This window comes from Eumetopias jubatus, unplaced genomic scaffold (assembly GCF_037043125.1).
Source record: "Eumetopias jubatus isolate StellerSeaLion01/CBP00866 unplaced genomic scaffold, mEumJub1_p1.0 scaffold_5, whole genome shotgun sequence".
In the NCBI taxonomy this organism is placed as follows: domain Eukaryota; kingdom Metazoa; phylum Chordata; class Mammalia; order Carnivora; family Otariidae; genus Eumetopias; species Eumetopias jubatus.
Window position 1 is genome coordinate 2428483 of NW_028274811.1, and position 25710 is coordinate 2454192.

Here is a 25710-nt window from a genome sequence, read left to right on the forward strand (position 1 = left end):
GACTACTTCCAAACATTAGCTTCTATGATCAGTGGTGCTAAGAATATCTTTATATACCTGTCTCGTACTGCTCATATGCACACATTTATCTATCATATATACATAGGACATGTTCAACTTTATAGGATGCCAATGGTCTCTATCAATTTACACTCCCACAGTGATGGATTCCAGTTACTCCACATACATCCCAAAACTCAGTAATGTCACATATCTTTGTTTTTACTCATCTTAAAAACAAAACAAAACAAACCCATGAAATTTGGGGTGCCTGGCTAGCCACGTCAGTGAAGTGTGTGATTCTTGATCATGGGATCGTGCGTTCAAGCCCCAGGTTGGATATAGAGCCTACTTAAAAATCAAAAATAAATTAAAAAAAATAAGGTCTATTTAAAAAGTCATAAAATCTCATAAAATCCTGTGATTCTAATTTCCATTTTTAAGCATCTTTTCATGTTTTTTAAAAATCTGTATTTCCTCTTCTGTGAAATAAGTAGTCATGTATATTTGGACCACTTTTTTTCCTACAAGTTTGTCTTTTTTTTTTTAAGTTGATTTGTACAAAGTGTTTAAATTTTCCAGACGGTAAGCGTTTGTCAAAAATGTTGTGGAAAGATCTCCTGTTTTATGTCTTGACTTTTCATCTCCATTTTGGTATATTTTGATAACCAGATGTTCTTTTTTTTTAATGTGAGCAAATATAAAAAAAGATTTCATGGCTTATTTGTATCCTGTTTAAAAAAAATCCTTTCCCTATTGTGAGGTCACAAAGTTTTTCTTTACATCTTCTTCCAAAAGATATACAATTTTGCCTTGCACACAATTCTTTTTGTGGTGATGGTAGGCATCCAATTTTTCTATGTGGATGAACCATTTTTTCTCAGCCATTATTTATTATTGAATAATCTGTTCTTTCCGTATGTTCCTCCTGCCATGACTACTTCTAACATTAATATTTTTTCCAGCAGGTTTCTGGTAAAAACCCTTTTACCAGGTTAAGTAAACTATCTCCTCTGCTTAAGACTTTTTAAATGAATGGGTGCTGAGTATTGTGGTTGCTTTGTCTGCATTTACTGAGATGAACATATGGATTTTGCATCTTTAACCTGCCCAGGTGGTACACAGCATCTGTAAGTTTCCTAATGCTAAATAACGCGCCAATTCCCATGAAAAATCTGCATTTATCATGATGCATTAACTATGTTGAGGTACTTCTGGATTACATTTGCTTTGTTTAGGGTTTTTACATTTTTGTTCATGGATGATATAGGCCCGCATTTTTTAATTTCTTGTACTTTCCTTGTCAATTTTGGTACTGGGTTATATTGGAATCATTGTGCTTGTACACGATCTCCTCTGGAAGATCCTGCGTAAGACTCAAATGGCCTGTTACTTGCAAGTTTGAGAGACCACAACATAAACATAACTGGGCTTGATATTTTCTTCGTGTAACTTTATTCAGATTTATTTGGGGGGATTATTTTTAGGACTATATTGTTACTTGGAGATGCAATGGTCTGAATGTGTGCCCCTTCAAAATTCGTGTTGAAACCCTAACCCCAGAGGTGATAGTATTAGGAGGTGGGGCCTTTGGGAGGTGACTTTCATGAGGGTGGAGCCTCAGGAATTTGATCAGTGCCCTCATAAGAGGCCTCGGAGAGCTCCCTCACCCCTTCTGCCATGTGAGGTTCCAAAAAGGCACTGGCTAGGAACCAGAGGATCCTCACCAGAACACACCCATGCAGGCGCCATGATCTTGGACTTCCCAGCCTCTGGAATTTTAAGAAGTAAGTTTCAGTGGTTTATAAGCCACCCAGGGCTGTGGTATTTATTATGGCAAATAAGTGGAAAATTTCCTAGAAATTTTCTCAGAAATTAGAGAACTTAAAAGAATGGTTGTGGGGAAAAAGGCACAGCAGTGGAGGATTACATGACTCAAAAGTCTGTTCCTCATGAGTCTGGAACAGTAAGACTGATTAATTGGTCCCAGGAAGCAAAAGTTGAATTCGGTGATTTCTGCTTTAGCTCAGTCTCCACCCCCAATAGTACCTTTTCTGAGGTATTTTTATTATTTTTTTAACTCTTTGACAAAGAGAAAGAAACTAGTTGTTTGTTGTTGTTTTTTTTTTTTTTTAAACAAAATAGGTAGTTCAGTCCTTTAGTGCTTGCCCACTCTTGATGATACTGGACAACACTAAAGGATGTTGCTCCATAAAGTTCAACAATTTTAGTTTGACTTGGGAGATAACTTTTTACATGGCCGAATTATTATTCACATTTTAGAAATGCTGAAACGTGCTAACTTGTTGAAGCATCTAACAGCCCATTTACTGAACTTAGAGTCTGAATTTCTGTCTCATGGCCCTCAAACTGTGGGAGGGAGTGAAAGTTACCTGGTTCATTTTACCAGCAGCTAGGACGAATGGTGATCCACACTCTTCCTGGGCCTTCCTGGATGATAACCAGGGAGCTCAATGAAGCAGGCAAAGCCTTGGGTGCCAAGAGGCATGCTCCCATCTTACACTGTAAGGTCATCACTAACATTTACCAGTGGAGTAACTTGCAAAAGCAGTAGTTGTCTGAATAACCTTTAATTCTCAACCTCACACAGCAAAGGTAATCACTTTATGATAAAACCAAGTGAAATACCATGCATTTTGTGATTTAAAATAAAGTGACTTTAGATCTGCTTCAGAGTTGGGAACAAGTCGTCAGGGAGAAAACTCACAGGCCCGTATGCCTGCAGAGTTTACAGAGTGATTTTCTTTTCAGGTAAATGGCTTGGAAAGCAAAGAAGAAAGAATCCAAAAAGTTTTCACAACCACCAAGTACACGATTTGCCTTTAAACTATTAAAGAACACATTTTAGCAACAGTGAGGTAGCTACAGGTCACCTGCTTACATTTCTTCTCCAAAACATTCTTCTTAGGATAACTGGCTTGCATAACACTTAAATGTCGTTTCAAAAAATAGATTCCTAGATTAAACTAAAGTCTGGATTTTATGGCTACACTTTTACACAAATCAACACGCTTCCCAGGGACGCTTGCAAAAGCTGGGGGCTCTTACTGCACGTCACCAGGGAGAAGATAAAAGAATCTTACACATTCTCTACCTTATAGTCAGTAATAACTTAAAAACTATGAAAAACCCATTTCATAGAAGCTTTCCTAATACACCTAATGTTACCTGCATCATGAAGTCTCTGATGTCTGAGGAGGTCTACATTCTGAAGTTTAACTCACAATTAACTACTCTTCATCACTTCCTGCCCAGGATGAATTTTTCGAAATTGAGTATGGAATGAACTTCAGTTGGAAGACTTTCCACCACATGTGTTTTATTTATAGTTTTTCTCCAGTATGAGTCCTCTGATGATTGGTAAGGGATGAGCTCTGACTAAAAGCCTTCCCACATTCTTTACATTTATACGGCTTTTCTCCCGTATGAATCCTCATATGCGTCATAAGGGATGAGCTTTGTCGGAAAGCTTTCCCACATACTTTACAGCTAAATGGTTTCTCTCCAGTGTGAATTCTCTGGTGCTGAATGAGAGCTGAGCTTTGGTTGAAGGCTTTTTCACAGTCATTACATTTATAAGGTTTCTCTCCAGTGTGAATTTTTCGATGAGTATTAACCGCTGAGTGAGAACTGAAGGCTTTTCCACATTCTTTACAGTTATACGGTTTCTCTCCGGTATGGATTCTATTGTGTATATTAAGCCGTGAAATCCAGGAGAAGGCCTTCCCACATTCGTTGCATTTGTAGGGTTTTTCTCCCGTATGAATTCTTTGATGCTGTATCAGAGCAGAGCTTTGGCTGAAGGCTTTCCCGCATTCCTTACATGCATAAGGTTTCTCCCCAGTGTGGATTCTCTGATGTATGATAAGGGCTGAGTGATAACTGAATACTTTCCCACACTCATTACAATTAAAGGGTTTCTCTCCAGTATGAATTCTATGGTGTCTACTTAGCCGCGATATTGAAGTAAAGGCTTTCCCACACTGACTACATTCGTAGGGTTTCTCTCCAGTATGAATCCTGTGATGTTGAATAAGAGATGAGCACTGGCTAAAGGCTCTCCCACACTCGTTACATTTATAGGGCTTTTCTCCAGTATGAATTCGTTGGTGATTATTCAGGGATGAGCTTCCTTTAAATGTCTTGCCACACTCGTTGCATTTATAGGGTCTCTCTCCGGTATGCATCCTCTGATGTCCGATGAGGGATGTGGTGAAACTGAAGGCTTTCCCACATTCGCCGCAGATGTAAGGTTTCTCTCCCGTGTGAACTCTCAGGTGCTGAGTGAGAGAGGAGCTTTGGCTGAAAGCTTTCCGACATTCCTTGCACTTGTACAGCTTCTCTCCGGTGTGGATTCTCTGGTGTTTACTCAGGGAAGAACTGTGGAGGAAGATTTTCCCACAGAGGTTACATTTGTAACATTTGCGCACCGTATTGACTCCCAGTTGTTTAAAGAGAACTGAATACTGCTGGGAATGGGGTTTCCTTCCTCTGGAAACGAGTCTGGGTTTTCTAATAAGGGATGATTTCAGACTGACATTTTTCCCGAGCTCAATACTTGTAAAGCTCCTCTCCCTCATGTGGGTGTTTTTGATGGTGACTAAGACTTTCCTGAAAGGTTTGTTCTTTTTGCCTTGTTGCTTCTCTAGTTTGTCCTCATTTATATAGGCTTTCCCTGGCTTGAAATCAAAAGGACTGTCACCTAGGAGTTTATTCATTACTTCCTGATTTTCTTCTTCAGAAACTGTAGTTTCAAACAAGCGCTCCCAACCTAAAATAAACAAAATGGGTAAGTCTCCCTTGCACTGAGAGTAAAGAAAAGTGACACCAAAATATACAAGGACTGCTGACAAATAGTTCCCGGATTCTTAAGAAAGGATGGGGAGAAAAAAAGAGCAAGAGATGGGGCGCCTGGGCGGCTCAGTCAGTGAGGCGGCTGCCTTCAGCTCAGGTCGTGATCCCAGGGTCCTGGGATCGAGCCCTGTGTTGGGCTCCAGCCCTGTGTTGGGCTCCCTGCTCAGCGGAGAGCCTGCTTCTCCCTCTCCCTCTGCCTGCTTGTACTCTCTATCTCTCTGTCAAATAAATAAATACAATCTTTAAAAAAAAAAAGAAAAAAAGAAAAAAGGGCAAGAGAAAGAAGCAGCATGGGAGACGTGCCTGGGAGGAGAGGGTCTGAGGAAAGCTCGGGTGAACTCCGAGGGAAGCTCCTCCAACAAGGGCAGCCAGGCCTGCTCTAGGAAAAAGCTCAGGTCAGCAGGGGACAGAGCACTTCTGAGTTCAGCGGGTTGTGTTACTCCTCAACTCCCTCTCCTGCATCAGTCACCAGTGCACTCAAGGTAAATCCACGAGGAAACTGCAGAGGAGCTACAAGTAAAACCTGGAAGAGCTGTGGGTCTTAAAAAGCTCTCTGAAACCCAGGGCCTCGATTAGTGCTGTTTTAGAACTCCTCCAAGTGCCGTATGTGGTGTTATGATGGCCATTCCCTCACTTGTTCAGGCAATTATTTACTCAGTAGCCGCCATGCAAAGCTCAAGATTAGGAGTATGGGGAACATATCAGACAGGAATCCAGTTTTTGCAAGGTTTACATTCTAGCAGCAGGGTGTTAACAGTGACCAAGTGGCCAAATAAACTAGGGATGATGAGTCCTGGGGGTGACAAGAATGAGGAAAACAAACAAAAACAAGGTGGTGTGCAGTATGAGTAAACGAGCTGACATTTTAAACTGGGTGATAAGGAAGTAGAATTAAAGATGGGATCTAAATAATGAGAGCTGGCCAAGCAAAACTGTGGGTGTAAAGAGGATTCCAGTCAGAAAGAACATAAGGCAAGAGTCAGCTTCGAGTTGTCCAGGAACCCAGATTTGTCCAGTGTGGCCTGAGCAAGAGGGAACAAGCCAGTGTTACGAGGTGAGGCCAGGAAGTAGGCAGGAGCCGCGTCACGCAGGGTCTTGTAAGATACAGGAGGACATCTGGAACTTCTTCAGAGGATCACTGCGAGTTAGGAAGGACAGCACAGGTCTGTTTAAAGAGGATCGCAATGGCAGTGTGACAAATGGACGGTAATTCGGGGTGGGCAGATGCAGAGCAGCCACTCAGGGGACTGGATGGAGGCGATGGCGGTCTGCACTGGCATGGCAGTGGAGGGGGGCACATTTGGGATTTCTGAAGACAGAGATGACAAGTACCTTCACCTATGAATGGGACGTACAGAGTACGTGAAAGAGAGGACTCGAGGATGATGTCCAGCTTCTGGCCTGGGCAGCTCGATGGAGACGGGTGCCATGTGACGATATGGGGACTACTGGGGGAAGAGCACATTCTTGAGAATAATTTTCAGTCCACTTTTTAATCACTCAGAACACAGTGCAAGGAATGGTGTCATTGCTTCAAAAAGAATGAATGTATTTTCTTAAAGAGTTTTTATTTTCTTAACTAAAAAAGAGATATATAATCATTGTAAGAAAAATAAAGAATACAGAAGGCTGTAAATATGAAAATCGAACTTAGCCATACACACGACACACAAATATAATCATTGCTAGATGTGGAATTTAGCTCACCAGAATTTTTCTGGATATTAGAAAACACTTTTATTTAGAAAATAAAAATAGGTTGAAACTACGCTTCCCCCTACCTACTGTGCACTTACAAAAAAACTGTGGGCTTCTCGCCATGACAACAAATGAAGGTTGACACCATCATTTTAATGGCAATGTAAGATTTCAAAGCACAAACATAATCATAATTTAATAAATCCCCTTCTAAGAGTCACTTAGCTTTCTTCTTCCCAGTGATCCCTCATGTTATAACAAACATTCTTTATACCACCTTTGCAACTCTGCACAATTATGGAATTATTGCCTTAAGATAAACTTCCAAACCTGGACCCGATTTTAATAAAGCCAGACCATCCTGCAGAAAGATTACACCCATCAACATCCTACGAAAGATACTCAGGTATCAGAGCGATAGGAAAACACTGGATATGTATTTCTTAATTTGGGGTAATACAGTAAGGGGAAAATGGCATCCCATTGCTTTAGTTTGTAATTCACTGATTATAATGAAGTTGAATCGTTTTTCAAAGAATCCTGGGTGAATTTTCAAATTCACATTCCTTGAGTTTTTAATGGTTATACTCATGCCTTTGTACTACAATTATATATTCTCTGGACCTTTTCTCTGTTTCTCTTTATATTATACCTTTGTATTCTAGAGCCACTACAGCTATCTTAATAACAGGAAAAAAACTAGAAATTAAAATTTCCAGAAGATTATTTAATAAGATATGGTTTAACAATACAATAGAGCTCTTTCAGAGACACAGGCCTCTATTTAATGAGTGCTGAATAACTGAGGAACATTCACAATTTAAAATAGGTTTGAGAACAGTCTGTATAATCAATCTCTCTCTCTGTGTCTCTCCCTCATGCACAAACACACTCAAATACTCACAATCTGAGAAGACAAATAGTAAAATATCAACAAAGGTTCATCATGGTTGGTTGGCAAAATTTCACGTGAATCTCTAAGATTTTATTTATTTTACAGAGAGAGAGAAAGAGGGCACAAGCAGGGGGGTACCTGAGGGAGAGGGAGACTCGATGTGGGACTCAATCCCAGGACCCTGGGATCATGACCTGAGCCGAAGGCAGAAGCTTAACTGACTGAGCCACCCAGGAGCCCCTCTTTTTTTTTTTTTTAACAATACTACACATACCTTGTATTAATTAAAAGTAGCTAATTTTTTTTCAAATGCTTGCAAAAGAAGAACAAGTCAATTTGATACTAATGATTTCTTTACCAACCAGAAAGCTCAGAGCCAAATTCGAGACTCACCCATGGCTACACTGCTGGCCCTTACCACAGATATATTCACTTTTTGAGGTTCTGACCAAACTTCTATTTTATTTTACCATTAGTCTTACAGTTAGCTTCCTCGGATTGTTGGTGGAATGTGGCAGAATATATGTTAGTATGTAGTAGAAAAAATATCCCTGAAGTGAAAATGACTTGGCTCTTCAAAGCAAAGGGCCCCGTGATGCCAAATAACAATATTAAACGAAAACTCCTTGGTATCTGATACAACCTAATGAACCTTCTGCATTCCAAAGATAAAGAAAATATCCTATAATATTCTAGACAGAAAACAAAAAAAAAGGGCGGAGGGACTAGATTTCTACACAGAAGATAAAGGAAAAAGAATCATGCTAATGGAGGACTTTTTATCAACGACACTCAATGCTCAGTCACTACAGCCAAGTGTGAAGAAAAAAAAATTGATGCTAGAATTCTAGATCCATAATTCTCACCAGAGAGGTAAAAGAATTGATTTTATTTATTTATTATTTATTTTTAAAACCTTTAAAGGTTTTCAATATTTGACAGAGAAAGAGAACACAAGCAGGCGGAGTGGCAGAGGGAGGGGGAGAAGCAGACTCCCCACTGAGCAGGGAGCCCGATGCAGGGCTCAATCCCAGGACCCTGGAATCACAACCTGAGCTGAGGGCAGACGCTTAACCGACTGAGCCACACAGGCATCCTAAAAGAATTGATTGTAGACATGTACAAATAGAGCACACATGAACCTTTCTGAAAATATTATTCAAGAAAACACTCTAGTCAAAACAAAGGGGAAAATCTGAAGACAAAGCTCATGAATGGAAACACAGGATTGAGCTGACCCAGAAAGCCTGTGTCCTGCCATTGAGAGAAATAAATGCTGGATAAGTAGCAAAACTCAAAGGAAGAGAGCCACCCTCTGGTGTCTCAAAGACAAAACAGAACAAAAGCAAACAAAGACCAAAAAAAAAAAAAAAACAAACCCAGAGATGACAACAACAACAACAAAAAACAAAGACAAAGCAGAACAGCAAATGAGAGCTTATGGACCCAGCAACCCAGAGGAGGTTTAGAGATTGAGAGATACGTCCTAACAGCCAGGGTCTGGAACATATTATTTTGAGTATTTTCACACAAAAGATTTAGGAGAATGCCATGTTGAATATCTGTGAACCTTCTGCATAAATTCTATTTATCACCATGTTGCCACCCCTGCTTTCTCGCTCTCGTGTAGTATGTAAGTGCACACACATGTGCGTTTTCTTGTTAGCTGAACCATATGTAATAAGTTGCAGACCAAAAAAGTCAAATAAAAACCCAAGCTGGAACAATGAGGGATGTACTGTAGGGATAGAAGGTTTGTTCAAACCACAAAGGGAAGATAATTTAAGAAAATAATCAGTCCAAAAAAGGAACGGGAAGTCCTCAGAGAGGGAGAAAAACCATGAAAGACTCCTAGCTATAGGAAACAAACTGAGGGTTGCTGGAGGGGAGGCAGGTGGGGGGATGGGATAATTGGGTGATGGGCAGTAAGGAGGGCATGTGACGTGATGAGCACTGGGTGTTATATGCAACTGATGAAATACGACATCTGAAACTAATGATGTACTATATGTTGCCTAATTGAATTTAAATAATTTTTTTTTAAAAAAAGGAAAATAATCAGTCCAGAAAAACAGGGGAAGACATGACTCACAAACCTTTACGCATTATATACGGTGTCACATTTTCTGCATTCACATTACAAAGGACATCAGAGACAAGTGGGCCTTTCTTGGGAGAATTCAACTCTCCCTCTGAACCTGCCGTATCAAGGACTCAAGGACTCAGAAAGGTAGAGAGAGAGGATATGCCCTTCCCAGCCTTCCCCAGGCCCTGCTCAACATCTCCTGATCAGCAGCACCAAGGCAGTGAGAAAACGCTCTGTCCACTTCCCAATCATTGTCACTCACCTACACATGGGCCTTGAGAAACTCCATTTTCCACCATCCAGGGGTCTTCCCCTTGCTGTAACTGGAAGATGACCTTTGGTTTGGAAAACAGGATTCCTGTTGGTGAACAAGAAGAAGAGAATGAGTCCTCTGTGCAGACAATAGAGGGGTTAGGCTCCTAGAGGATGGCCAGAGGTGGTCTCAGGAAGAAAGTCAGGGTGCTGGTTGTGCACGCCTCCGAACTGGAACCTCTCATGAGAGAGGGACAGAGTTTGGGGACAAAGAACAGTAAAAGCACACAAAGGCTGCCCATCACCGACTCTACCAACCCAAGGCCTTTCTTGGCAGTGGACGGGGGGAGCAACTGCCACCCTGTGAGCCCACCTGCGGGTCCTCCTCAAAGAGGGCCCCACAATGCTCCCCCGGCAGACTCTCCATCATGAGGAAAGGTCCTTACCCAGCGAGACGAGGGTGCCGTAGTTCTCCAGCATCACCTCCCGGTACAGGGTTCTCTGCGCGGAGTCCAGGCGCAGCCACTCATCCTGGCTGAAGAACACGGCCACGTCCCTGAATGTCACAGACTCCTGCAACGGAAACCCACTCCTGCTCACCTGGGACCATCCCCTTGGGGATGTCGCCTGTCGCCACACAAGGTTGCAAGCATCTCCAGGCGAGTCTCTGTCCTTTCCAAATGTACATACAGTTGTTCCCACTTCTGCAAGGGGATATGTTCTAAGACCACCCCCCCAGAGGATGCCTAAAACTTGGGGAGTACCGTACCCTATATAAACTGTTTTTTCCTATAAATACAATCCTATAATAAAGTTTAATTTATAAATCAGGCACAGTAAGAGATTAACAACTAATAATAGAACGATTATGACAATATACTATAGCAAAATTATGTGAATGTGGTCTCTCCCTCTCAAAACATCTTATTGTGCTGTACTTACCCTTCTTCTGCTTGTAATATTGTCACCAGCTAGACCCCAAGACCTGACCTTTACTGCCCACCTGCTTATACTCACTGACCTTTGTTCCACATTTTTCCTTAAGCTCTTCTTCCCAGTTTATCTCTTAACTCAGGCAAATGGAAAGTGAAACTGCCCCTCCAGAATATTGCACCCCCTAGTTAACAACCGTCAATAAAAGATAGCAACTCAAACCCCAGGGCACAAAGCTCGCTCGCTCTCTCTTTCTCTCAAGCTCATCTGCTCTATCTTGAGAGTATAATTTTTGCTTTAATAAACTTCCCTGCTGTGTCACTCATCTGCTGTGTTGTGTGTCCGTCCTTGAATTCTTTCTTGAGACAAGACCAAGAACCTTCAGCAACTCCTTCAGGACAGGCTTGGTCGAGGCCCCAGGGCCTCCCCAGTTCACCCGGCAACACTGAAACCCTGCATTGTTCAAGAGTCAACTATACTAGAAGTACCTCTGATAACACTTGCTGATTCAGAGGTCTTCTTTCTTGGATCTTCCTAGACAATCACCTGGACTCCTATCAGGTACTACTCTAGTTGATTGGTCCTCAATTCCTTGAGGGTAAAGACCATACATTTTCTCTTTGAATTCCTAATGTTACAGACAGAATTACCTGATTCCCCAAATTTCCAACCTTCACAGGGGAAAAAACATACCTAGATCCCTCACAGAGCCCTGGGTGTGGCTCTAGCACAGGGCTGGGGAGGGGGGGACATTCAATTCCTAATCAACAAGAACTTAGCTGTTAGGTGGGGGAATTCCCAGTGAGACTAGCCCCAAGCACTAGGGAAACAGCTTGATGTGGTCCATATATACAATGGATTATTACTCAGCCATTAGAAAGGATGAATACCCACCATTTGCATCAACATGGATGGAACTGGAGGGAATTGTGCTAAGTGAACCCTAATCCAGGACCTAATCCAGAACTACTTGGATTTCTTCACATGCTTGAAGAAAAGAGCTAGAATCACAACTAACGAACCCTTGAATACTACATTGAAAACTAATGATGTACTACATGCTGAACATAATAAAAAATATTAAAAAGAGAGAGAGAGAGAGAGAAGCAGCTTCTTTCCTGAGTTACCCTACCAGGCCCTCAGGTCCCTCCATGGGCTTCACTGCCTCGTAAAGCTCAACAATGGCGTCAGTGTGTTCACAATCTCTGAACCGGGAAGGCAGGTGAAGAAAGAAGGCTTCACTCACCTGAGCTTGGGCTGGCAGCAACCTTGTGGCCATTTCTCCCTCCTGGAGAAGGCACCTGAAATGGAGAGAGAAACTGTGAGCAGTCTGTCTGTCCATCCTGTCTGTACTCCCACCCTCATGAGACCTGACTAAATTAGAGAGCTCCACACGCTGAGCCGCCTGCAGATGGAAGCCAGAGGGAAACTGGGAGCCCAGGCATCCCTGAGTTAGAGGGTCCGTGGGCATGGCCACCCAAACCAGGAGTGGGCAGCAAGCATACTTCCAGTCACTGGCCTGCTACCTTTCAGCCAGTGGTTTCTGAATAAAGATAAATCAGACTAAGGAATTAGAACCAACTGACGTACATTAACAGAGTAAAGGGCCGTCAGGCCGTGCTCACAGAGATGCTCAATGAAAGAGAAATAACATAAATATTCCGCACATCTATACTTAAGTATTTTGTGCTATATATAATTATAATTATATTGTACCTAACATAGTAAATAATTAGATATAACATATGACAACAAAGTATAATAATACGATAATTATAATAACTCTTCACATAACATTCGAAGGAAACTGGTGTCCTTTTCAGGAAGAGCCAACCAAAAATTAGTCTTCTCTTCCCCTTGGAAATGGTGCTTCCTTTATGAAGAAAGAGTTATCAAATCTCCTTAATATAAACAAAAACATTACCCATCCTCTCCCTGCTCCAAAAAAAAAACCCCACAAGGCTCAAAAGAAAGAGCATCATTGGCTAAAGATGAATTTAAAATTTGGAGAAAAGGGAAGTAACTCAGCAAAAGGACGAAATTAATCCAAAAAAAAAAAAAAAAAGAATAGTCAAATCACTCTAGGATTCACTCACTCTGGGAGAACAGGGCCACACAAGCTCAATATAGCAAGGATAGCAAAAACTAATACACAATAAAATAAAGTTGAAACTCGGGGCGAGGTGGGGGTGGGGTGAGACCCACAAACGCTACCAGCCAAAAACTGCCCCAGGGTGCATGAACCCTCCAACAAGGCAGAGCTCCCTGCAATCTCAGTTCTGGGGCCGCTGCTCCAGGAGCCCTGCCCGAGGCTGGCGCCCGGGGCTCAGGCGGTGACAGCTCCGATTTCCGGGGCTGCGGGACCGCGGGAGCGGAGAGCTCCCGGGGCAACGCCCCCTCCCCGGACCGCCTTCACCTGCCGAGGCCGCAGCCGCCGCTCCGACGCCCGCAACTGGGATTCGCGCGGCGGCCGGCCTTCTGCCCTGGCCCCGCCGCAGGAGCTGCACACCCTGGGCCCGCTCTCGCCGGGGGCCTGTACCTGTGCCCGCCGCGACGGAGACGCCAAGCGGCGGACCGCACTGGAGACAAGCAGGATACCTAGCCTGGGGACATTTTTCGCCGCCACCGCTAGGCCGCCGGGCGCAACTGCGCCTGCGCACGAGAGGTATTCGGGTGCCTCTGCCGAACCGCCGCACTTTTCCTTTCGAACTCTATTTCCCAGACGTCGTCGGGGGACGGCGGCCTACGGTGTCCGAGAAGAGCCAATAGCTGTAAGGCTAGAGAACGCCATCTTGCCGGGAGCCCAAGAAGGCTGAAGCCTCGTCTTTCTGCCTCGCTCACCACTTGTCCTGTGGAGCACCCTTTTTGGGAAAAGTGAGTATGTATTTAAAAATATGGAAAATTCGCCACTCGCTGCTGGTCGTTCTTGATTCAGCAATTCCTCTTCTGGGTATATTCCCAATGGGATTGAAAGCGATGACTTAAACTGGTATTTGTACAACGTTAAGAGCAGCATTATTTACAGTAGCCAAAAGATGGAAACAAGCCAGTGTCAATGGACAGATGAGTGGATAAACATAATGTGGTGTGTGCGTACAATGGAAAATCATTCAGTCGTATAAAGGAAAGAAATTCGGACACATGCTCCAACATGGATGGATCTTGAAGACATGCCAAGTAAAATAAGGCAGACTCAAAGCGGACAAATATTGTGTGATTCCACTTATATGAGATATTTAGAATAGTCAGATTCATAGACAAAGTAGAAAAATGGTTACCAGGGGTTTGGGGAAGAGGGGAATGAGAATTTATTGTTTAATGGGTATAGAGTTTCAGTATCCAAACTGAAAAAGTTTGGATGAAAAAGTTCTGGAAATGAATGGGTGTGATGGTTGTAGAACAACGTGAATGAACTTAGTACTCCTGAACTGTGCACTTAAAAATGGCCAAAATGGTAAATTTTGTGTTATGTGGCTTTTACCGCGATAAAAATAATAGCAATACAAAATAAAGAAGTAACACTTGTGAACTGTTATTGGCAAAACAACATAACATTGAGATTTACAAAGTATAAATAAAGTGACAGACTGAGTACACATGATTGCCTCCTTTTTTCTCTTAATATTCCTTAAAATGACAAAAACACGTACATATTTAATTTTCAAAGGAATAGATCCCTTACAACTCTAGAAAATACCATGAAACCCCCAGAAATTGAGAGAAAATCTTGGAAGGCATGCAGCAGTGTGCCCTGAGGTCCAAAATCCATCTAATAGATTCAGAAGAAGAAACCAGGAAATGAAGAGAAAGAAAAATTACAAATAGATTACAGATAAAGCTATGGAAACGTTCGAGCTGAAGAAGGCTTGGGTCTTCAGATTAAATAGAATATAAGGTGTTGAACATAATGATGGGGTTGGGCCACGGGAGGCCTACAAAAAATATATCCTGGATGAAATTTCAGAACTCTTAAGGATAAACAGAAAATCCTAGGAGCTACCAGGATATAAGAATGAAATAAAAGATTACCTATGTGTCCCTTGCTATAATAGAAGATGGGACTGCTTCAGTTGTCTTAGATGATAAAGGCAGAATGAGAAATTCTTGGGTCGGACTCTAGATCCCTCAGAATGAGTAGTTCAGTGAGGTCATCAAAAAAACAAGTTTCTTCCTTCCCTCCTCTCTGCTGCTCAGGAGTTGGGTGCAATGTGGACATGGATACAAAATCGAGTTCTGTTGGGAAATAGGAAGAGGGGGTTGAATGGATATTGGGTCATCAAGAATGCCCACTATTCCAGGCAAAGCAAAGAGGCTGATATCAGACTCTCAGCAGCAGCACTGGATTCTCGAAGACAGCACAGAGCAATAGTGTCAGATTTCTAAAGTAAAATGACTTAGGACTTGTAATTCTATAAACTTTTAATCTAGCATTCAATTGTGAGTGAAGTAAAGGCATTTGGAAGATGGAAGTATTTGCATAGATTGTAATCCCTAAAATGTCTCTGATTGAATTAATGATAAATATAATCCATTAAAAAAATCAAAGAGGGGCGCCTGGGTGGCTCAAGTCAGTTGAATGTCTGACTCTTGATTTCGGCTCAGGTTATGATCTCTGGGTTGTGAGGTCAAGCCCCATGTTAGTCTCTACACTGGCCGTGGAGCCTGCTTGGGATTCTCTCTCCTCTCTACCCCTCCTCCACGCTTGCGCGCTCTCATTCTCTCTCTTTCTCAAAAAAGAAAAAAATCAAAGAAAGTATAACTTGTGTGGATTATAGGAGAATGTAGTAAGTACATTAGTAAAACATCGGGGTTCAAAATGATTCTTGAGCATATTGTGAAGATAATAGGATTAAAAACACAGATGATGGGGCGCCTGGGTGGCTCAGTTGTTAAGCGTCTGCCTTCGGCTCAGGTCATGATCTCAGGGTCCTGGATCGAGCCCTGCATTGGGCTCCCTGCTCCACAGGAAGCCTGCTTCCCCCGTCCCACTCCCCCTGCTTGTGTTCCCTCTCTCGCTGTGTCTCTCTCTGTCAAATAAATAAATAAAATCTTAAAAAAAAAAAAACACAGATGATAACAAAAGGGAATGGCGGAGAGGGTATGATGACAGGCTAAGGTTCTTGTCTTTTTCAGGGGGATGACACAGATACCAATTGACTTCAGATGTAAATTTCATGTATATTAAGTATTTAATAGAGACCAGTAGGCAAATGGAAACAGGGTATATGACTTCCTAACCAGCTGCAGAGTAATCTTAAACTATATTCTTTTAAGTCAACATTCTTTTTTAAATATAAATTGTTTTATTTTTGTAATTAGATCTTCACAAAGTTGTCTTTTCAACTTTTCAGTTTGTTTTACTAACATGAAATTATACTGTAGTACACAAAAGTTGGTCACCTGGGGAACAATAATTGTATATTCAGCTTAACAGAAATAAAAGGATATTTGTCTTAAAATGCAAGATTTTATCTGCTGCAAAAGCTTTCGTCATGTGATCACATTATAAAAGTTTTGAAGTAACATTTTTTTTAATTTTTAATAAGATTGTTGTGTGGCTACAGGTCCCAATCAGTGTAGTGGAGAGAGACCTGCAGCCCTGTTCTCCATCACCCAGCTCTGGATATTTCTTCCTTCCCTACACATCTAGCGTGTCCTGAGCCTCGGCATCAACCCGTTCTGTGTAGGAATGTGGACCCAGGGCCCTGGGCTGCGCTAGTGGGGAGGAGAGCGGGGCTTGCACCAAGCTGCCTCATTCCCCAGAGTCTGAGTGCCCGCTCACCAGCACTGCCTGCACCTTCTAGCCCACTGGCCATCAGTATTTGGAGTCTTGGACCTGACACATTGGGAGGTAATGCTGGCTCAGCTTTGAGTATCTTGGGGAGAATGAAGACAGCCCCCAAAAGGAGGGCTTTTCTACCAGGACCAAATGCACTAGTGGTCTGGACCACAGAGAGACACTGGCCAAGGATGGAATTGCCACTTTAGCTGTTGGCAGCTCACCTTCCAAACTGTCTAGTATGTTTTTTGCTGTCTGCATCTCTTGGAGTAGTGTTACTGCCTACTTATCCACCAGTATCAACAAGGAGACTTAGAACGAAAATTTAGAAATCTAGCTTACTGTATTTTATTTTGGATTATGCATATGTGGGAATCTGTACTTCCATGATGTTGCCTTACCAGGTCCCTGCAAAGCAACATATAGGACTTCATCAAAATGAAAAGTTTCTACTCATCAAGTGACAGTTTTAGGAGCATGAAAAGACAAGACACGGGTGGGGAGAAACATTTGAAAAGCATATATCTGATAGTTTTGTATCTAGAATATATAAAGAACTTTCAAAAAACTCTGTTGTACTATACCAAACAGCCTAATTTTTTAAATGGGCAAAAGATTTGATCAGATACTTCACTAAAAAGTTATAAGAATGGCAATTAAGCTCAGAAAATGTTGCACAACATCATTAGTCATTAGGGAAATGCAAATTCAGACTATAGGGAGGTACCACTACATACCTACTACAGTAGAGGGAAACATGGCCCCTCAAATACGTCCATTTTTAATCCCCAGGATGTGTGACTGTTACCTCATATGGCAGAAGGGACCATGCCCATGTGATCAAGTTAAGGACTCTGAGATGAGGCAGTTATCCTGGATTATCTAGGTGTGCTTGACATAATCACATTGGTCCTTACAAAAGGTGGGCAGGGAGTCAGAATGGAGGTTAAATGATGATGGAAGCAGGGAGACAGAAAAAAAGAATTGAAGATGCCAAACTGCTGCCTTTGAAGATGGAGGAAAGAGGCTGTAAGCCAAGGAATGTGGGTACCTACCACAAGCTGGAAAAGGCAAGGAAAGGGATTCTCCCTTAGAGCCCCAGGAGGAAGCAGCCATGCTGTCATGTTGACTTGGGCTCAGTGAAATTGATTTTGGACCTCTGGCCTCCAGAATTGCAAGGGAATAAATGCATGTTTTAAGCCCCTGAATTTGTGGCAGTTTGTTACAGCAGCAATAAGAAACTAACACACCTACTAAAATGATTGAATAATTTTTTTTTAAGATTTTATTTATTTATTTGACAGAGAGAGACACAGCAAGAGAGGGAACACAAGCAGTGGGAGTGGGAGAGGGAGAAGCAGGCTTCCCGCTGAACAGGGAGCCTGATGTGGGGCTCGATCCCAGGACCCTGGGATCATGACCTGAGCCGAAGGCAGATGCTTAACAACTGAGCCACCCAGGTGCCCTGATTGAATAATTTTTTAAAGGATAATACAAAATGCTGGTGAAAATGTGAAAAAAGCAGAACTCTCACGCTTTGGAAAACATTTTATCAGCTTCTTATAAAGTTAAACATGCACTTTCCATATGACCGAGCAATCTCACGTCTAGGTATCTACTCAAGGGTAAATGAAAACATATGTCCACACAAAAACCTGTATGAACATCTTTTTTTGGGGAAAGATTTTATTTATTTATTTGACACAGAGAGTGAGTGAGAGAGAGCAGCAGATGGAGAGGGAGAAGCAGACTCCCTGCTGAGCAGGGAGCCTGACATGGGACTCAATGAACCCTGGAATCATGACCTGAGCTGAAGGCAGATGCTTAACCAACTGAGCTATCCAGGTGTCCCTGTAAGAAAATCAATAGATTTTGATACTTTCATGCAGTAAAAAGAAACAAATTGCTGACATTGGTCAACATAGATTCATCTTTTTTTAAAAAAGATTTTATTTATTTATTTGAAAGAGAGATAGCGAGAGATAAAGCATGAGCAGGGGAGAGAAGGAGAAGCAGGCTCCCCACTCCCAATGCAGGTCTCAATCCCAGGACCCTGGGGATCATGACCTGAGCCAAAGGCAGATGCCTAACCAACTGAGCCACCCCAGGCGCCCCAAGATAGATTAATCTTAAAAGCATTATGCTAAGTGAGAGAAGCAGGACACAAAAGGTTACATATTGTGTGCTCCTTTATATAAAATACAAGAAAGGGCAAAGCTAGAAGGGACAGAAGTCAAATCAGTGGTTCCCTAATGCTGGGGATAATGGGGGGAAGGGATTAACTGTAAAGGAGCACAAGAGAGAGGGAGTTCAGTGGTGAAGAGGCTGTATAAACAAACCTTATTCTTTACTAATTTAGTACCCAAGCCCAAACTTCTTTGTCTTGTCCACTTTTCACAAATTTATTATTGCTTTGTCTAAAAGCTGCCTGCTTTGGTCACTTCTCTGAGTCTTATATTTCTATGAGCTCCTGTACATGCAAATTAATCTGTCTTATGTCAATTTAATATTGATTTATTTACTTATTTTAGGTGGGAGGGAGAGGGAAAGAGAGTCTTTAAGCAGACTCCATGCTGAGTGTGGAGCCTGACACAAGGTTCGATCTTATGACCCATAAGATCATGACTTGGGCCAAAACCAGAGTTGGATGCCCAATTGACTCTGCCACTGAGGCGCCCCATGGTCAATTTAATTTTTAGAACAGCCAAAAGAATCTAGAAGGGTAGAGGAAACTTTTTCCCTCCCCTACAATTTGGCAGTTCTATTTTTAATTTAAGGAAACTCCGGGGGCGCCTGGGTGGCTCAGTCATTAAGTGTCTGCCTTCAGCTCAGGTCATGATCCCGGGGTCCTGGGATCGAGCCCCACATTGGGCTCCCTGTTCAGCGGGAAGCCTGCTTCTCCCTCTCCCACTCCGCCTGTTTGTGTTCCCTCTCTCACTGTCTCTCTCTCTCTCTCTCTCTCTGTCAAATAAATAAATAAAAATCTTAGAAAAAAAATTAAGGAAACTCCCTACTGTTTTCCACAGGGGCTGCACCAATTTGCATTCCCAGTAACAGCGCACAAGTGTTCCCTTTTTTCCACATCCTGGTCAATGCTTGTTGTTTCTTGTCTTTTTGATAATAGTCATTCTAACAGGTAGGTGATATCTCATTGTGATTTTGATTTGCATTTCCCTGATGATGAGTGATGTTGAGTACTTTGTCATGTACCTGTTGGCCATCCATATGTCTTCTTTGGAAAAATGTCTATTCAGGTCCTCTGCCCATTTTTTAAATCAGACTGGGGTTTTTTTTGCTGTTGAGTTATATGAGTTCTTTATCTATTTTGTTATATTAATCCCTTATCAGATATATGATTTATAAATATTTTCTCCCATTCAGTAAGTTGCCTTTTCATTTGTTGATAGATTCCTTTGCTGTGTAGAAGCATTTATTATTTTTTTAAATTAGGAAATACTTGATATAAGGGTTGGGAGTTATAACTCAGTTTCCTTCTTTGTAGTGTTAAAAAGAAGACAGCAGGCCCAGGATGGAGTCACTTGTGCTAAACCCCACATCAGCAAACCAAGACTTAATATCCAATCTAATTAGTTTCAGCCCTCCAGGAATGTGACCTTTAACCAGTTAATCTGAAGTTACCTGGTCAGCACTAGTTAGGAGGTCCACCTGGCCTGGAAGAATGCATTCATTCTCTGTTAATAATTTCCTTTTCTCTACCCCCTCTCTGCCTTTACAAACCTTACCTTTTCTGCAGCATTTTGGAGCTCCTCTGTATTTATTAGATTGGATGCTGCCTGAATTATGAATTAATAAGGCCCATTAGACCTTCAGACTTACTTGGTTGCATTTTTATTATTTAACAGATTTGGTGGCAGTGATGGGACTGAAGGAGGCTTCCGATGGCTTCAGGGACAACAAAAACATAGGTGTGGTATCCCGTAAACCTTTTGAGTTTAGTCTTTCTCATGGTTTCCAAGGACCATAGGCAGATCCCCTTTCTGTTCTGAGCTCCACTCTCTGCATTGAGTTCCTGATCTAATTGGCTTTCTACTCCAGGATTTAGCAGGTCAGTTTAAGCAGGTCAGTTTGACCATTAGTTCTGGAAATTCTTGCCCGGTTCAGTTTTATGATCTTAAAATTACCAGCAAAGCCCTTTCTATGAATCTCTCTCAAGATGAAACACTTTTGCAAAAGCATCAGAGTAAAATAATAACTCTGTGAATGACAAAGACTGAAAATTTCCATGGTTAGAGATCTGATTAGGGTTCATTATGAGGCAGTTGACAAGGAAATTTGGTTATTTTTGTGACATACAACTTTTAAGATAATAACTAGGATTATGATGAGAACAATATTTAGTTATCCATTTAACCATACTGACAAAAGATTTCGCAGGCAAATATAGAAGCTTACATAGTCCTGAGCAAAACTTAGCTCTTTCAATGATGAGTGTACCAGGTTTAATGTCAGTGATTATTTTTGACAAGACACAGGCCTTTGTTTTTTCTAGGCAGACTACTTAAAAGGTAAATAAATAAGCAACCTTTCATAATCCCTTATTATCGAGAGCAGACCAATAGTCCAAGAAAATTTTGTCCTTTGAACTAAGAGAAAACCCAATTCTAACTTTGCTCCCACTTATTTTTAATATAAAACTCATTTACTTAAATTTGTTCCAATCTTATCTAATCCAGATTATGTATAAAATTCCTTTCCCTTAGCTTTTCTAGTAGTTTTAATTACATATATTAGAATTGTTATCCTTTACAAACCTTAGTTTTTAGTGAAATAAGTAAACAATCATGAACTGTCTTTAATATTAGCATTCTGTGTTTTTGCAAATGTATTAATACATTTCATAATTTCTAGCAACATATGCTTTCTCATAGTAAATGTTTCAATGGGGTGTCATATATGTTTACTAACAGACCCAAATTTATTTGCAGTTCCTCTGTAATAAGCCAGAGGTAAATAAACATATATTCAATAATAAATGTTTCAGTATCTTATTTGGAAAAGATCTAGCTATTTAATGACCTCATCATTTAATTTAACTTAGCAAAACTTTAAGGTTTTAGGTGACTGAAATTTTCAGGGAAACTAAAAAGTTCACCTAAAAACTTTTATCCCCCTTACATCTATTTAAATCACTTGTTTTCAACAATTATGTTTGGAGTACCTACAGAAACCTCATTAAACATTAGACAAAGTTAGCCATTACCCCCAAGCTATTTTTCTTGCTGACGTATCTTGTAAGAGATAACATGAACTCACTTGGCTAGTCAGCTCAGGTGGAATACAAGTTTTATGTTTAACGTTGATTGAATAAACCAACAACCTTAAACTAGCTTTAATGCCAAATCTTTTTCCCAGATCACATGAACCTGAAATTCCCTTGGGTTAGTTTCTATTATATTCTTGAGAATTTTTATGAAGTTTATATAAGTGCTTATTTGTTTAAACCAACGAAAGAGAAGTCTAATGCAAATTAACTTTAGTAGTACCGTCTGGAGGTAGAAAATACCACACATCCACAACACACATATAGAGACACACATAAACATGCAGACGGAATAAACAGAGACTTTATAGCTTCCGCTTTCCTTCTAAAAGAAGTTGGATCTCAGTTGTTTTTCTGGCAGGTGGAGTAAGTTAAAGCCGCCTGCTCGGATGGCTGAAGCTAAGTTTCAAATGAGATTTCCCCCATTTATTTTTCTTGTGATAGGAATGACCTTCCCGAAGTTTGTGCTTTAACCTTTGCCTCCCAAAGGCACAGGGAGAGAATGCAAGTTACAAGCCTTTTAAGAGAAATAGGGGAGGTTTCAGGATGGGCAAAAAGGAATAGGTGGACTTTGAACTGCCTCTGGAGCTGCATCTCTAGCTTTGCAAGGATTTGTGAGGTCAATTGCTCTCCACTCCCCAAAGAATGACCTCTGAAGTTTATTTCACCCGCCCAACCGCATTATCTTCTATTTGCTTTTGGGGGGGGGGCTAAAAATTTTTCTATCAGTCTCTGAATGTCAGCTTTCAATTTGGCCAGATTTCTGATGGTAGAGTTTTAAATCCTTTTAAATACCTTGCCAGGTTTCAGCGTGGCCAAGCAGTCAATATTTCGGGCAGCATTAAACAACCCCATGGCCCCAGGAGGCACCCTCAAAGAGGGTGCAAGGGATAATGTCTTCACAAGATCCAGAGCCACTCCCAAAGATCAGTAACCAACGTCCTGGATTTGGAAAGGTAAAGGACAATGGGAAATTTGATTTGTCTCTCCGGGTACTACAGACAGAGATCCGGGCAGGAGAGCTGATTCTGGCCCGAAGTCTCCCATCAGCTGGCTTCTGCCAGTTTCCCCAGGATCCCATCTGCAGGCTCTGAATGGGGTTTAAAGAAGAGGATGTAACTCGGCTATTTACCAGAATTTGGCAAGATATTTCATTAATGTTAATTTTATTTTTCCTTGGCTCCAGAAAAATCCCCAAGTCCTATCAACTCCTGAGAGGGACCCTCACAGGGGCCTTCCTTTGGGGATAGATGTGGGGATGTCCATTAGGCCACTAACTGGGCAGACTTTTGTTGACATCTCGTAGATGCAGTTCAGACCAAGGATTACTGGAGCTGAGTATTCAAATAAAGGAGGGTGGAGGGGAGCAGGAGGAGGATGTCAGGCTTATGGCCTTTTGTTTTAGGTACCTCTTAAGTCTTCAGTTTTTCATTAGCCTTTAGCAACAAATCTTCCAATGAAGCTACTTAGGAATTTCGAAGCCCTTTGGAGACTTCTGCATGCCAATTAAAATAGTTACCCCATTCTGTCTATTGATTCGAGAACCCTTGCTTTCAAGTGCACCGCCTAAACAATCTTGTCTGATTGGAATATTCCTTGTAATAGCTGCTGTAATTTTCCCTGAGGGCTGGCGGCAGTTTGCTGGGACCCTGAGCTGCAAACTGAGTTCACCCCAAGTTTTTGTTGAGTCCTATCTGGCTGTAAAGGGGGTGCAACCCACATTTCTGTCTGGCCACATTTTGGGGTCCCCCACTCTGACAGTTACCAAGCCAAGTTCTTGGGACACAAAATTCTAGGCTTTCTTTGGTCAGATGGTGGCCATTTTTATAGAGCTTTATAGCTTCTGGGAGCATAGTTCTTAAGCAGGTGTGGTGGAAGGGGGCATCCTGAACTCTTTAGAATTTTAAGGATCCCATTTCTCTGACTAAGCCTTTGGGTCTCTGGGAGCCGAATTGATCCCCAAGAGGGATGTGCCGTGGGGTCAGAGATTGAGTGGTATTTTACAACGCACCTCGTTGCACGGGAATTTTCTTGAGGTCGGCGGGTGACCTAGGGTTAATCTAACCCTATTCCAACAGATGGTGCTATTGCCCACGTAGCCAGGATTAGAGGACCCAGGAATCAAGGGGTAGAAAAAGAGGTACCACTATTACCCTTAGAGACCCGCTAGAAAAATGTTTGCTTCTGGTTCCCACAACCTCGTGTTCTGCTGGCGCAGCGGTCTTGAGTTCCAGAGGGTGGAATTCTTCCACCTGGAGACACAGCAATAATTACCCTCAACTGGAAGTTAAGGTGGTCACTTTGGACTCCTCGTGCCTCTGAATCAACAGGCAAAGCAGGGGGTTACCGTGCTGGCCAAGGTGATTGATCCCGAGTACCACCCAGGGGAAAGTAGAAAGCTGTGCCACAGTGGAATACAGGAGACCCCTTTGGATGTCTGTAGTGTCACCATGCCCTGCGATTAAGGTCAACAGAAAAGTATAACCACCCAACCAGGCAGGACTATTGATGGCTCATAGTATTTATGTTACAGTATATCAAGGAGACGCATAAACATCACTCAAAAACATTACCTCCCCTTCTGGGGAAGAGGTTAGTGAGTTTTTGGTTGTATGCAGGAGAGTTGTATCACGTTAAGTGAAGTGACCTTGTTATTGCCCTTATATGGGGCTTAAGTGTGGCTTAAGGAGATGCATATGTGTGCCAAGTAGACAAGGGGTGATGTGGTGATGTTTAATTGCATATGTCAACTTGACAAGGGCCCAGGGTGCACAGATATCTGATCAAACATCATTCTGGGTATGTCTGTGAAAGTGTTTTCCAGAGGAGATTCACATTTGAATTGGCAGAGTGAATACAGCAGATTGCCATCCTTAACATAGGTGGGCCTCATCCAATCACCAGAAGGCCTAGACAGGACAAAAAGACCTACCCTCCCTTCTTCTTTTTTTTTTTTTTTAGTTTTTATTTATTTGAGATAGAGAGAGAGAGAGCACATGAGAGGGGGGAGGGTCAGAGGGAGAAGCAGACTCCCCGCTGAGCAGGGAGCCCGATGCGGGACTCGATCCTGGGACTCCAGGATCATGACCTGAGCCGAAGGCAGTTGCTTAACCAACTGAGCCACCCAAGCGCCCAGACCTACCCTCCCTTCTTTGAGCTGGGACATTGGTCTTCTGCTGTTGGACTCGAACTGAAACATTAGCTAGCCTTCTATCTGGAACCTACACCGTGGGCTCTCCTAGTTCTGAGGCCTCAGGCTGAAACTACATGTCTGTCTGTCTGTCTGTCTATCTGTCTGTCTATCATCTATCTATCTTCTGTTTCTCTAGAGGATGCTGACTACAGTAGTTAATCACATCTGCAAATGATGAGAGTGTGTGTCTTTAATTCAATCATGCTTATTTTTTTCTTGCATTGACTAGTGCCCCCAAGAGGGAGTGATGATTGGAATTGTTGTCTTGTTCTGAGTTTAAAGGAATAAATACCTGAAATGATTTCATCACCAAGTATAATATTTTCTGTAGGCTTTTGGTAGCTAACTTTATCAGGCTAAAGAAGATCCCTAGATTACTAAGTTTTTAAAATCATGAATGAATATTAGATGTTATCAAATGCTTTCTCTGCATCCATTTAGATAATCTTTTTTTTCCTTTAATCTGTTAATGCAATGAATTACATTAATAAATTTTAAGTCATTAATCTGCTGAAGTGCATTTCTGGGGCAAACCAGACTTGCTTATGAGGTTTTTAAGTATCTCAGTTTGCAAATGTTTTGACTCAGATTTTGGTCTCTGCACTCCTTAGTTTGGCTGAAAATTTTATTTCTTATTCTAGCTATGTTTTGGCTTCATAAAATGAATGATAAAATACTTTCTTTTTTCTACTCTGAAAACTTTTTGTGAAGAAATGTG

The 25710-nt window shown here is 41.8% G+C and overlaps 1 protein-coding gene across 1 annotated transcript; it reads right to left on the bottom strand.

Moving 5' to 3' along the window:
- Positions 1 to 3323: 3323 nt before the first annotated feature.
- On the bottom strand, positions 3324 to 13380 carry ZNF879 (zinc finger protein 879). Its single transcript, XM_028092605.2, has 5 exons — positions 13279 to 13380; positions 11986 to 12040; positions 10253 to 10379; positions 9817 to 9912; positions 3324 to 4792 (listed from the first exon to the last, which is right to left on the bottom strand). Exons 2-5 carry the CDS (start codon positions 12016 to 12018, stop codon positions 3345 to 3347), a joined length of 1704 nt encoding a protein of 567 aa, XP_027948406.2. The 5' UTR covers positions 12019 to 12040; positions 13279 to 13380; the 3' UTR covers positions 3324 to 3344.
- Between the last annotated feature and the right edge of the window lie 12330 nt (positions 13381 to 25710).

Coding starts and splice junctions, on each gene's coding strand:
- ZNF879 (XM_028092605.2), bottom strand. CDS start 12,018: ATGGCCACAAGGTTGCTGCCAGCCCAAGCTCAG. Junction 9,913..10,252: donor CGGCACCCTCGTCTCGCTGG/GTAAGGACCTTT, acceptor GTTCACCAACAG/GAATCCTGTTTTCCAAACCA. Junction 4,793..9,816: donor TTCTCAAGGCCCATGTGTAG/GTGAGTGACAAT, acceptor TGTTTATTTTAG/GTTGGGAGCGCTTGTTTGAA.